General features: G+C 40.5%; 3 protein-coding genes across 4 annotated transcripts; 1 reads left to right on the top strand and 2 right to left on the bottom strand.

The window, feature by feature from the left end:
* Positions 1-780: 780 nt before the first annotated feature.
* On the bottom strand, positions 781-4,318 carry LOC117787954. Its single transcript, XM_034626592.1, has 5 exons — positions 3,723-4,318; positions 3,005-3,293; positions 1,900-2,231; positions 1,363-1,442; positions 781-1,303 (listed from the first exon to the last, which is right to left on the bottom strand). Exons 1-5 carry the CDS (start codon positions 3,801-3,803, stop codon positions 976-978), a joined length of 1,110 nt encoding a protein of 369 aa, XP_034482483.1. The 5' UTR covers positions 3,804-4,318; the 3' UTR covers positions 781-975.
* Positions 4,319-4,927: 609 nt separating this feature from the next.
* LOC117787211 lies at positions 4,928-9,395 on the top strand. Of its 2 annotated transcripts, none has more exons than XM_034625675.1 (3): positions 4,928-5,962; positions 6,025-8,440; positions 8,502-9,395. In XM_034625675.1, the coding sequence occupies exons 1-2, from the start codon at positions 5,356-5,358 to the stop codon at positions 8,379-8,381; spliced, it is 2,964 nt and encodes a 987-aa protein (XP_034481566.1). In that variant the 5' UTR covers positions 4,928-5,355; the 3' UTR covers positions 8,382-8,440; positions 8,502-9,395. The 2 variants fall into 2 exon arrangements, with proteins under 2 accessions (XP_034481566.1, XP_034481567.1); XM_034625676.1 differs by having other exon boundaries at positions 5,356-5,962; positions 8,512-9,395.
* A 2,049-nt stretch (positions 9,396-11,444) lies between these two features.
* On the bottom strand, positions 11,445-12,028 carry LOC117788147 (pupal cuticle protein Edg-78E). Its single transcript, XM_034626816.1, has 2 exons — positions 11,922-12,028; positions 11,445-11,863 (listed from the first exon to the last, which is right to left on the bottom strand). Exons 1-2 carry the CDS (start codon positions 11,961-11,963, stop codon positions 11,501-11,503), a joined length of 405 nt encoding a protein of 134 aa, XP_034482707.1. The 5' UTR covers positions 11,964-12,028; the 3' UTR covers positions 11,445-11,500.
* Positions 12,029-12,377: the final 349 nt, after the last annotated feature.

The raw sequence follows: 12,377 nt of genomic DNA, 5'->3' as shown, positions 1-12,377 counted from the left end.
AATTGTTTTTTTAAGATTAAAATTTTCTAAATTCTCTTCCCGAGGGCTGACGAGCTCCAAACCTTTATTAAAATGTTAACCTTAATTTAGTCTAATTTCTAAATTTTAATTTTCATCAAATAAATAATCTCTTCTTGAGTTTTTTGCTCTTTTAAATTTGAAATTATTCTAAGTGCTGGCAGCTAGGCCGTCAGTGCTTAGACGGCACAGCTGATTTCTAAATATATTTCCCCTAAAAACTTGCCAGCACTGATGTGAAAGGTTGCCACCCGGTTCAAAGGCTGGCACCCAGCTAAAATTTCCCGATCTGGCAAATTGTACCATTTTAATCAAATTGCAAATTTAGTTGCACCCAAGTAAATAGAATTTTAAAATTTTTTTTTTTAGTTTTGTCGATTTTGATGTTTTTCTTTTGCGTGAACTCAAAATGAGCTACGTCAGAGCAAAATTCTCTGCACACACCACATTTTCGGCGCGAAATTTGAATTCAATTTAACAACTGTTTAGTGTGCCAATTTCAACGTTTTAACAATATTAGCCGCCACATGGGAAAATTTGAAATGAAAAACACAAATTGCGACACAGTTATCAAATATGACGTCGCATAATAATTTGTCAATGACACCAATGACAGCAATAAAATCGTTGCTGGGGGCATGATTCAGGCAACAGAGCTGTTAAGCGTTATCAGTTGAAGATTAAATAAGAAATAAGCAATTAATTTATACTGGGGGTGCAAAGGAACTATAAATATGTATTATTTATTCACAGTTGCAATTGCTTGCATAAATGTACATATACTGTTTAATAACACGTAAATAAATAAAATTAATACGCTCTGATAGAAACTACAATTGCCGACAAAATGTTAACTTAATTACAGCTGCTTTGCTTGTTTGCTGGCTTTACTCGGGTCAGGAATTATTTGAGAATTATATGGATTAATTTGTATGAATGTTTTGGCGCCACATTAAGTTAGTACTGCTGGGGATGGCGTAAAATGCCATTAGAACTGGGGCTCAGTCCTGGCGAATAGTCCGGCATCGGGAAGCCCGACGTGGCCACAACAACGGTCTCCTGCACTGGAGCCTGCGACGATTGACGAATGGGACGGTTTGCCTGCGAGCTTGGTGCCGGATACTGCTGGAAGGCATCGATACTGCGGAAGCGACGATCCATAAGGTTAGCATCCCGTGACATATGCGCCGCTCGAACAATCGCCTCCTCGTTCACCTCGATTGTTTCCGCCGTAGAGCGGGTTTCCGGCAAAAAGGCTTCATTATTATACGCTTGCACCTCCACTCTGTAAAAGATTGAAATAATTAGTTAAATTTAATAAATTTTAAGCTCAACTGTACTTACCTTTCTTCTTCGTAGGCGCGAATCGGTGGTCTGGTGGTCAAAATTTCATTGGAATTCTTACGGGGCATGAACAGCGTATCCTGCGGAACAAAAAAAAAATTGAATTTCACTAAAGTACATTTTTAAGTGACAGCTATAACAGCAAAACAATTACAGGGTATACTTGTAGTGCTGTACTCGCAAATATTTTGAATTTATTTAAACAACGCCAGCAAAAATTCCAATCACTTATCATGAGGCAACGTAAGCCAATTTATCGACTGGACGCTTCTGGCTTATCAGCTACCCCATAGAGCTAACTTTAGGCATGTCGTAGTCTGAATCAGAATCAGAGTCTTGGCGGCAATTTAATTACGAATTTGGAATTTGTTGTCTAAATATTTTCGGAAACAACTCATTGATCTTAGTTAGAGGGTGGTGCTTAGTGACGCTGGTGGGAGGTGACAAGTACATAAATATTTATAATACCCTCTAGTAATTACAAGGGAAGATAGCAATGATAGAAATGATGTCACCCCGTTTTAGTCTCTTACTCACCGAACTGTCGTTATCTGTGGAAATTCGTACCGCGCGCACGAGCAAATAGATCAGCAGTTTAAAGTTAATAAGCCACATGACGAATCCCTTAAAGGAGATAATCATCATGGCCATGGCAGCGACGCCACCAGCAATAAGCTGAGCAGCATTTGGATCCACAGGTCCAGCATTTATGGTGTTGGCATTATATGTCGATGCCTTGGCATGGAAGCGGCTAAAGTCAACGCCAAAGATGACGCCCGAGGCAACATCCATGGCACAAATCGCGGCCACGAAAAAGGCCCAACTGTAGATAGCTCCAAGGGTCAGCTTCACACAGTCCTTACGCACACCTGCAATAAATAGGTTAAGAAAAGTCCAAATCAAATGGTCAAAAGTCCACATCTATCAATATGACATGACAGCATTGATGCACTGATGGATCGCTGATATAAATACCCTACAATACTTTGAACTTCAAGTGTATCTATAAAGCAACTCTTGAAAAATACTTTTGTTATATTTGCAATGGGAATGGGAAATCATCGTTTATTATACAACAGTAAAATACCATAAAAAAGCAAACAAACTAATCGTTGAAATTTTGTTTGTTGATATGCCATTTTTAATATTTTTTACTTTTTTGATAGCACTTAAAATACGGGGCTTTCGATTTTATCTGCAGCCTTCCGCTAGATAATAATATATGCTATTGAAATACCATTTGATAAAAAGGAATAATTTTAAAAGGTTCTACTTATACCTGATTCATTTAAATGAATCATAAAAACAAACCGTGACCTTATTTCCGACTTTTAACAATAAATCAAACTCGACTTTGTATTAATCCCACTGAATGGCGACATAAATATTTGGGAAGGCCCAAGTGCATAAAAAGAACCGAAAAACATTAAGTAAATCCTGTATAAGTATTTTAAGTATGATTTTAAAGAAATTTCATAATATATTTATTGTATTAAATTCCCTTTTAAAGCTTTCCTATATTGTCAAGAATTCTTTAAAAAACTTAAGATGTAAGTTTTCCCAAAATATATTATATTTCTTTTTCAATATAATGGAGATATTCAAAACCTTTAAATTTTATGAAATTTAAAAAGATACTTACAAGCCAATAGGACGATGGAAACTGCAAGCCAGCAAACTGAAACGCCCAGATATACGCAATCCCAGATCAAGAGCTGAGTGGGATCAAAGACAGTCTGCACGGTCCTAAGAATATCGGAATTATAGTTTTGATAAGCATCAAGAGGCATCTTGCAGTTGCCATGGAAATAGACGTCAAAGAAAATGGTCTTCACAAATGTGCCATAAGTCATGTCATTGGTAATATATATATGACATGTGTATGCAACAATTGCGGTTATCGTCAGACCTATCCAGATGACAGCTTGCACCTGCAAAGAGCAGAGAGAGTGAGAGGCGGAGAAAGAGAAAGGAAATGAGTGTAATTATTGTTAGTTTGTTGACAAATGACAATGGGCCATTTTTCGTATCTGTTTGTTTAATGACAACGGCAGGTGAATCAACTCGTTTTTGGCCTTGATAAGAGCTGTGATTGAGTGATTGATTAAGTGCAGCTGACCAGTTCATGTCAGCGTGTCCCCAGCTGATAACTCTTCAATTTCAAAAAGTGCCACAATTTGCATCTGTATCTTATTTCTGTATCGTATTTCATATTTGTATCTGTATCTACAAAATCAACAGATGGCCCAGAGAAGCGCTCTTATCAATGGGGTATTGAGGTCACACACTTCGCATACTATCAACTTCCAACTCGCAACTCCTACTCCCTTTTCTACTACCATTTTCAGGGCATTACTCACCACTCCGAGTACACCTGCCCAGACGGACCATGATTTCAGCGAGTCAAAGTTCTTAATGCCCGTCGACGGTTGTCGGTACATTTTTGTTAGCTGATTGTGCGATCACTGTTATGGGCCACAAATGTTCTCACACCACGCCCCCTGTTGGTACTCCTCGCAGTTTTCTGGTCGAGTGGGCGGCGGTTACGTTTTGAATGCGCGACGGGCGTTTAACGACTAACCGGACACGGAGAATGAAAATCGTTGTCGCCCCTAACATGCGCCAATTAATTCTAGCTATTTGTTTTTTTTGTTGTTGTTGTCTCTCCGATTTTTTTATTTTTCAATTTCCAATTTGCTTTTGTAACTTGGTTTATTTTTCGATAACCGCGCGATAATGGCACACTTTGAATACGACACAGTGCAATAATCACAATAACAATAGTAACAACAACAACAACTACAGCCACTCTAAGAATTCGTGAAATGGCCAATAAAATTATGGAGAGAGCAAACTCTTATTTTCAATGTACAAATATTTTCGAGTTTTACGCTGATATGCGTTCGCTTTTCGTATCGTTTGCCAACTGAAAAACGGCAACCGAAATGCGTCTTTTGGGCAGTGAGTGCCGTTACCAAATATCAACTAACGTTGGTAAATACGAGTACTATTATATTATCGGCGAACGGCAGTAGCTGATAAGCGAGCCTCAATATTGCCAACCCGATTTCCCCTTTGCCCTCATCATGGGTTTTCCATTGTCGCTTGGACGTGCAAAATCAAAGAGTTAAATGAAAGGGGAATCTTATCATCATTTTAGCCACATTAGTGATGTATATTATTGTGTAACTTCTTATCTATCCTGAAATTATTGTGTTTGGATCATAACTTTGGTATTTTGACAGTTTGTAGTTACAATTCGAGTTTTGAAATTTGCGCCCAGCAAGCGCCACCTAGCGACAGTTGGCTGTACTTATTTGGACAGCTGTACCAAATACAAGTCGTACCACAAAAACGACGAATGACAAACAAATCAAATAAACAACAGTTTATGAATTAAAAACATATTGTGTTTACAAAAAAATTATTTTTGGCATTAACTAAATGTGGTATTGATTTATAAAAAGCACGCCTGGCATAAAAAACATTGATTCAAAAGGTGCATGATGTCCAACAGTTGATTTAATTGGTTGACTGAACGTGTATGCCTACCTAAAAGGCCGCCATTTCCGCAGCGTGAAAGCGAGACAGCTAGATAACGCATAAGCAAATATCAACCCGCATGCGTATGTCAGAGTAAGACAACAGCACAGCATTTGTGGAGCACATACGCATTTAACCCTAAAAAAGACAGCACTCGATAGACTTTAGTACAGTCGAAGTGACGCCGCGGCATACAAACGTGAATTAAAAGCCAACAAATTGTTGTTGCTTGCCGAATAATTGGAAAGAAAAAGAAAAAAGAACAACAATATATACTATTGCTGCCAAATAATATCAAATTGAAATTTGTGTAACATTCAATGTGCTAGTAAATGTTGGTTTTTATGATTTTTGCAAAAGAAAAGTAAAAAATTATATACTAGAGAAGAATAATAGCTAACGAGATCTGCACAAACACACACACACGAGCATAGAGAGACAGACAGTAGAATGAACAGTCAACTAAATCCGAGCACCTACCGCAAATTCAATAATTTGCTCAGCAGCGGCGCTGTTACCGTCACCGGTCCCGGCCAGCCGCGCATATTGAAAACGACTCGACTTGGAACACCCGGTGGCGGCAGTCAGAACGTGAGTGCATCGTCGCAGCAGCAGCAGCAGAACACTATGGATACGGATAACGGAGTACGCTGTTACATTTGCGATGAGTTGCTGCTGGCAAATCAGACGCAGACATCTTTGACGGAAATGTGCACCACGCACACATCCACCAAATTCCCCAACAAGCTGGCACAGCTGGTGGGCGAGGCATTCCTTGTGATTGTCTGCAAGGAGGACTTTGTGTGTTCGCGTTGCACCAATCTGGTCAACTACTACGATCGACTGGAGAACGATGTGGAGCGTGTCAAGTCCAATTTGCTCAATTTACTGAACAAAAAGTATGGCATCAATGAGGACAGCGGTGGCAGTCATGCAGATGCCGCCAGTCCGCCGCTTAAAATGCAAAAGATGGCCAGCAATGCGGCAAATCGATCGCTGGAGGAGACAGCTGGCGGAGATGTGCGGCAACGTAAGCTGGTGCAGCAGTCAACGACAGGTAAGCTCCTTAACTATCAGTAACAGTATCAATCTCATACTAACCATTCCTCCTCCGTCTAGTCTCGCAACAATTGAAGGTAGCCTCGCCACAAGGAGCAGCTGTCGCCGGCACACAGACACAGGTGCAGCGCAAGGCAACCAAGATCTACAAGTGCACCTCGTGCGATTACAAGACCTCCGACATGCGTTTGTTCAACACACATTATGAGACATGCAAACAGCAGACGTTCCAGTGCAAGACCTGTCGCAAGATCTTCCCGCACTTTGGCGCCATGAAGAATCATATGGTCAGGGACCACAATACCGCCATGGACAACACCTGCGCCATGTGCCACATCAATTTTGTGAACGAGAACAGCTTGCGCAAGCACATGGAAACGAATCATGCTACAAATGTGCTGGTCACCAGCACCACAACAATTCCCGCTGCCGCTGCACCGGCTACAGCCGCAGCACAAGCTGCTGCCGCCGCCGCCTCCGCTGGCGGTGGTGTCACCGAGTCCATTAGCGTCACTGGCTCGGCATTGTATACATGCAATCACTGTCAATTCAAGTCGACGGACAAGGGAGTCTTTGATGAGCACATGCGCAAGCATGTCACCAACAAGCCGAAGCCATTCAAGTGTCGCCTCTGCTCGCAGCGCTTTGAGACACGCGAGGCGGCCACTGTGCACGCCAAGCAGCATCAGAACAACTACTTCAAGTGCGGCCAGTGCGCCATGAGTTTCCCCAAACGTGAACTGCTTGTGAAGCACGCCGAGCTGCATCAAACCGAGAAGCTGACAACTGGCGGCGGTGGCGGTCAGAACATGAACACACAGAAGCTGCTGCAGGAGACCATTGACGAGGCACTCAGTGACAGTGTGCCGGCCCAGACGGGTAGCACTGTGGTGACCTCTGCTGCTGAGGCCGAGAATAACATACGCTTCTTCTCGTGCAGCATCTGCTCGCTGACTTTCATACAGGAGACGTACTACAATCACCACATGGAGACGCACAGGCGCGACAAGAAGAGCGCTGGAGCAGCTGGAGGAAGTGGTGGAACCACAGCACTCAATTCTGCAGCCACAGCGCTGCTCAGCGACGAGCCTGGCGATTCTGGTGTGGCCATGAAGGAAGAGTCCAACGAGCAGAACGCCGAGGCGGACATTGAGAGTCTCTTCGAGAAATTGCATTCGGAGAAGAACGACAGCGGCGAGAAGAAGAATGAAATGGTCATCACACAGGAGGGCAGTGGCGGCATCACCTTCAACATCACCATACCACAAGTTGATGCCACTGGCGACCAGGTCGACAAGAATTCACCGAATTCCCAAGCACCCGTATCGGTTAGCATTGACATGCCAGTATTGGACCAGGCCGAGGAGGAGGAATCGCAATCCCAAGGCAGCAATGACAACAAATCAGGAGAAGCCAGAAACAGCAAGTCGAATGCGGCGCCTGTGTCCATGCCCAGTTTGGATGATGACAATGAGGCAGCTGCCGCCAATGCAGCAGACACTACTGATGGCAATGCAGCCAGCAGCAAGACAGGCGATAAGGCCAACTCCAAGACAGAGCAAGCAGCGGCCAAGCAGAAGGCCAAGAAGGCGGCCGAAGAAGCTGCCGAAACCGAAGCTGAGGAGGTGAAAAACGAGACCGAAGAGACAACAGCTGAGCAAGCAGCTGAATCCGCTGCAGCTGAGGAAGCTGCTGAAGCCGAAGCCGCAGCAGCAGCCGCCGGAGAGGGAGAAGCATCCGAAGCAGCTGGCGGTGAACAACAAGTGGCCATGGAGCTGGACGAGGCCATGCAGGCTCAAGTTGATGGCGGGCAAATCAAGTTTATTGTCAATGAGAACGGACATCTGTTGCAGCTCGATAATCACATCTTGACCGATGCCGATGGCAATCAGATCATTGTGCAGGATCCAGAGCAAATCCAGCAGCTGCTGCAGAGTGTCGGTGTGCTGCAGTCGGGTGAGGGACTTGAGGGCGAGACACTCCAAATGATGACCGATGGCAGTGGCCAGATGGTGCTCGTCCATGGCGATAACAATGAACAGCAGCTGATCGATGCCTCGCTGCTCAATTCCGAGGGTCAGATCATCATCCAACAGGGCCAGGACGGCGAAGAGGGACCGCATGTCATTAGCGAGGACGGAACACGCATACCAGTGTCAGTATCCTACACGGAAGATGGCCAGCCGATTGTGCAGGTGCAGCAACAAGTGCTGGAAGCGGCACAAGCCAATGCCGAGGAGAAGGAGGCAGCAGCGCAAGCTGCCGAAGAAGCTGCCGAGGAGGCACAAACGAGTGAAGCTGCCACAGTTACAACCGCAGCGGCCACAGCGGTTACCACAAGTACGGCCAGCAGTAGCAGTGGTGGCACTGCCGGATTCTTTGCGCTCGAAGAATTCGCCGAGACGAAAGCAAACTAGGATTGGCTCCAGGGGCGTGGCCGTGAACACTACACCATACTGGCATACGATGAGGACTGGTGAGTCTCTAAATGCAAATCCTCAACTGAAGCAACATTTATTAATTGTATTTCTTTCAAGGTTTTAACAGATTTAGACCAAACAGTAGCTGCTTCAAAGCTCTGAAAAACTCTCTGCACAACACACACACACACACAGACAGACAGACACACACATCCGCATTTTATATACACACACCCACAAACACACACACACACACACATACATTTAGTATATATATTAACACTCCAGTTGACAACAAATCGTAATCGAAGATCGATGAACCACTTTACAATTGCAGCCAAAGATCCACTTTTGGCCAGGCATCAGGACTTGCAATTGTTTTTGGCAGTGTATTCAATGCTGGACTTGGCAAATATGTTAGGTTTAGTTTTAGCATAGTAAAAAAACAAAGCAAAAGAATTAAATTTAAAAAATGTAAAAAAAAAAAAACAAACAAAAAGAGTTCATAGATGATTATAAACAGATGCTTGAATTACAATTAAACATACAACAACAATTATAAAATTAACACTAAATAAAATGAAAGGAAAAACAAACAAAAAACAAATATAATAAATTGTAAACATAAATTCTATTAGCTTCCTAAAGAAACCAAATTTCATCTCATCAAACATCCATAATACAGACATTTGAGCCGAAGCCAAGCTCAAGCTCAATGTTTTAATTATAATCAACGCTACACTCACCCGTAACACACACTAAGATACACACACACACACAGCCACATACACATACACATGATTTGAAATGTATTGTATGGCAAATGTAAAGATATGCGATTGTGCGAAAAACAAAAAAAAAAAAAAGAGGAAAAAAACTTAAGTAAATCTTGTTTTATATTTGTTGTATTTGGTTGTGTGTTCGGAATTTTATTTGCATGTCGATGTAGATAAAATGTCGTTGCTTACATGAATCCGCCACAAAAATACTATATAATTAAAATGTGAGTTGTAATAACATTACTGATTTATTTCAGAGTTCAAATAACTGGAAAGAAATTAAGTTGTATCTTAGCAAAATATTTAATATGATAATTAGTTAACTAAAGGGGCTTTAATGTCTCTATTTATATTTGGCTTTGTTTATAAATAACGCTTAATTAAACAGCTAAATCCGATTAGGCCAACAACCTCTTAAGGTATTTTAATTGCGAATTATGAAATAAATTCCAAATTTGAAATGATAAGTTCTGTTTCTTATAAATAGAGTGCATTGTCACGTGAGTGTCATTTTAGACGCTTCCAGCTGTCCGTTCGAGATATATTAACGTTTTAATTGAAAATGAAGCAAATACACTCAAAAGAGATTTCGAATGAATAATGCATTCACATTTCATATACATTTTAATTCATGAATTTTCGTATTTGATTCTCAAGCTAATTTGTTTTTAGTTGATTTTATGCAGCTGTCAACGTTTAGTTCAGATTTTGATTTGATTCAGAATTTCAATTTGGACATGTTAAATAAATAAATATAAATTAATTCCAGCCAAGGACGCGGTTAAGTGGGATTACTTTATTATGAGTTGCATCAGCAACTTTTTGTTAGTTTTTTTTGGTCTGCTGATCTTTTGGTTGGGCCGATGTGTCGGTGACATTAAAAGCTAAATCTGACGGCTTGTTGGTTTATTAGTCTGGTTACATAATCTCCAACTAAAAGACTCGGTCAATATTATGCAACGGCCTCAATTAGGCGATCAAATGCAAATGAGTCGCATCAATTTTGAATTCCATTCGAAAGTCGTTCTAAGCCACACACACAAGGTTGACGATTGCCATTTCTGATGATTCGAAAGGAAAAGTAAAGATGTAAAATACATATTTGTCACAGATGAACGATAAATGCCAGTTATTTGTTGTTTATCATATATTAGTTTCAACCCACACACACACACATGACAGTCATATATTCGTCCGCCTATCAACAACTTTTGTTTTACGAAAACAAAGAAAACACAAAACACTTTATGGCGCAAGATTAAATATAATTAATAACTACTTTTAATTGCTCATGTTATTTTTAATGTTGAACATTTAAATTTAACATTTAATTAAAGACGGTGCAAATGCTGCAAATATTTTTATTGCTGCCGGAATTCTGCACGAATTGAGGGACACCAAGTGTTAATTGTTTCTATATTCTGTTTAGCGCACTATTCCGGAAGAGGAACGGTATCAAGATTATGAAGAACTTATTTCGTAGGATAAAAAATGTGGAAGATTTTACTGATAAATATATAAAAGTAAATAGTAAACAGGAAGCACTTAAAAGAGTTTCTAATAAGTTCTATTGTTGAGAAACCTTTCACCACGAGTAAAATCTTTAACGCGGAAGTTTCAAAATAATCAAAAATTTGTTAAATTTCTCAAAGGTCAATAGTTACGAAACAATTATTAGCAAATTTTAAATCGTTTTGAAGTATGACATAATAAATATCGTTATTTAATATGGCATATTAACAATCTGTTAATAATGTTCTGTTCCACAAAAGCTGCTAGATTTTTAACGGATTTTTGTTGTCTCTCTTTTTTATTCCCTTCGTCGACACGTTTTAAAATTTGTGAGCTTGCAGATGCACGACAGGTTTTTAAATTTTTTTCTTTGGTTTATTCACGAATAAAAGCACAAAAAAGAGTTCATACGAATTGATATATAACAAACAACAAAATGCGATAGAGTAACTTCAGTTTTTGATTTGATGCTGTCCTCCATTGGCATTTGATAGAATTAATAATGCATTTAATTGAGTTTCAATTTTATTTATACTGTTGTTATAGATTTTGGTACACGATCAAAGCGGACCCGTTGTCAGCTTTTGTTGTTCTTGTTTATGTTTCGTTTAATTTCATTTGCATTTAAATGCAATAAAAATAACCGATTAATACAAATTTAGATTTGAAGTGTAACAATAATAATACCAGTTCGAATGACTTCTTATCTCACATTCTGACACCCAATTGCCAGTTATTTAAATGACAATTTATCTACATAAGCACGAGAATTTTTTGTTCTTATTTTAATTAGATATTATCTCAAGTCAGATGAACAGATTATCGTTACCAACGTCGCGATTTTAGCTCATCCACCTTCGGATGCGTTTGTATATAATCCAGAAGTCGGCTTAAATGTGTGGGTGCAAAATCCCCAGTGGGTTGATAACCGTTGGCATCAGCCACATATGTAAAGGTCACGGGAAGTCCTTCCTTTGAGACATACTGTACCACGCCCACAGCGCCATTTTCATTGCCCGCCGCCTTTGTGGTTATTCCATTGGTGGTCTGAAACTCAAATTTATATTTTCCGGAAGCATTCGGCGGCTGATTCTCATAGTAGATTGTCTGTGCCGCAGCATCTGGGGTTGCAGGACGACCTTCACCAGCGGGCAGGAGCAGCGTGAGGAGCAGTAGGAACAGCTGATGCTGGGCGGGATTTACGATTAGCCGCAGTCAGCAAAGTAAACAAATATGATTGACAAACCTTGACAAACAAGCGTTGATTTGGACGACGACGCGAATTCATTATAAATAATCGAATGTTCTATTAATCTGTATATATAAATGATATATAAGAATGTTGATCTTTAAAATCCACTTAAAATTTAACAGTCTCGGATGTTGATCTGGGTTTGTGATCGTTTCGATCGTTGAAAGCTGCTGCAACGAAAGCGACGCGATCCGATGGGCTTGAAAGTTAATTTGGGACTGCCAAAAAAGTATTTTGACAAATGCAAAAATAAGCTTTCAAGATCTAAAACGCCCAAAAACAAAGACAATAAAATCCAAATCGCAGGCAATTCTCTCTGAGAGCTGTGAAACTCTTTGTTCTAAAAATTATAATCTCTCTGTCAAGTTGTCAAGAATACAAAGCTATATGATAATACGAATACGAGTATCCAAAATACTAATCATACCTGCATAAATTGAGCATCATTGA

The sequence above is a fragment of the Drosophila innubila genome (genome assembly GCF_004354385.1).
Source record: "Drosophila innubila isolate TH190305 chromosome 3L unlocalized genomic scaffold, UK_Dinn_1.0 0_D_3L, whole genome shotgun sequence".
NCBI lineage: Eukaryota > Metazoa > Arthropoda > Insecta > Diptera > Drosophilidae > Drosophila > Drosophila innubila.
This window is presented reverse-complemented; position numbering and strand designations above follow the sequence as displayed.

What these genes read in the sequence shown, in the direction of transcription:
- LOC117787954 (XM_034626592.1), bottom strand. Translation starts at nt 3,803, where the DNA reads ATGTACCGACAACCGTCGACGGGCATTAAGAACTTTGACTCGCTGAAA. An exon ending in GGGCAGGTGTACTCGGAGTG is followed by an intron (nt 3,294 to 3,722) that starts GTGAGTAATGCC and finishes TGCTCTTTGCAG; the next exon opens with GTGCAAGCTGTCATCTGGAT. An exon ending in CGCGCCTACGAAGAAGAAAG is followed by an intron (nt 1,304 to 1,362) that starts GTAAGTACAGTT and finishes AATCTTTTACAG; the next exon opens with AGTGGAGGTGCAAGCGTATA.
- LOC117787211 (XM_034625675.1), top strand. Translation starts at nt 5,356, where the DNA reads ATGAACAGTCAACTAAATCCGAGCACCTACCGCAAATTCAATAATTTG. An exon ending in GGTGCAGCAGTCAACGACAG is followed by an intron (nt 5,963 to 6,024) that starts GTAAGCTCCTTA and finishes TCCTCCGTCTAG; the next exon opens with TCTCGCAACAATTGAAGGTA.
- LOC117788147 (XM_034626816.1), bottom strand. Translation starts at nt 11,963, where the DNA reads ATGAATTCGCGTCGTCGTCCAAATCAACGCTTGTTTGTCAAG. An exon ending in ATCAACGCTTGTTTGTCAAG is followed by an intron (nt 11,864 to 11,921) that starts GTTTGTCAATCA and finishes AATCCCGCCCAG; the next exon opens with CATCAGCTGTTCCTACTGCT.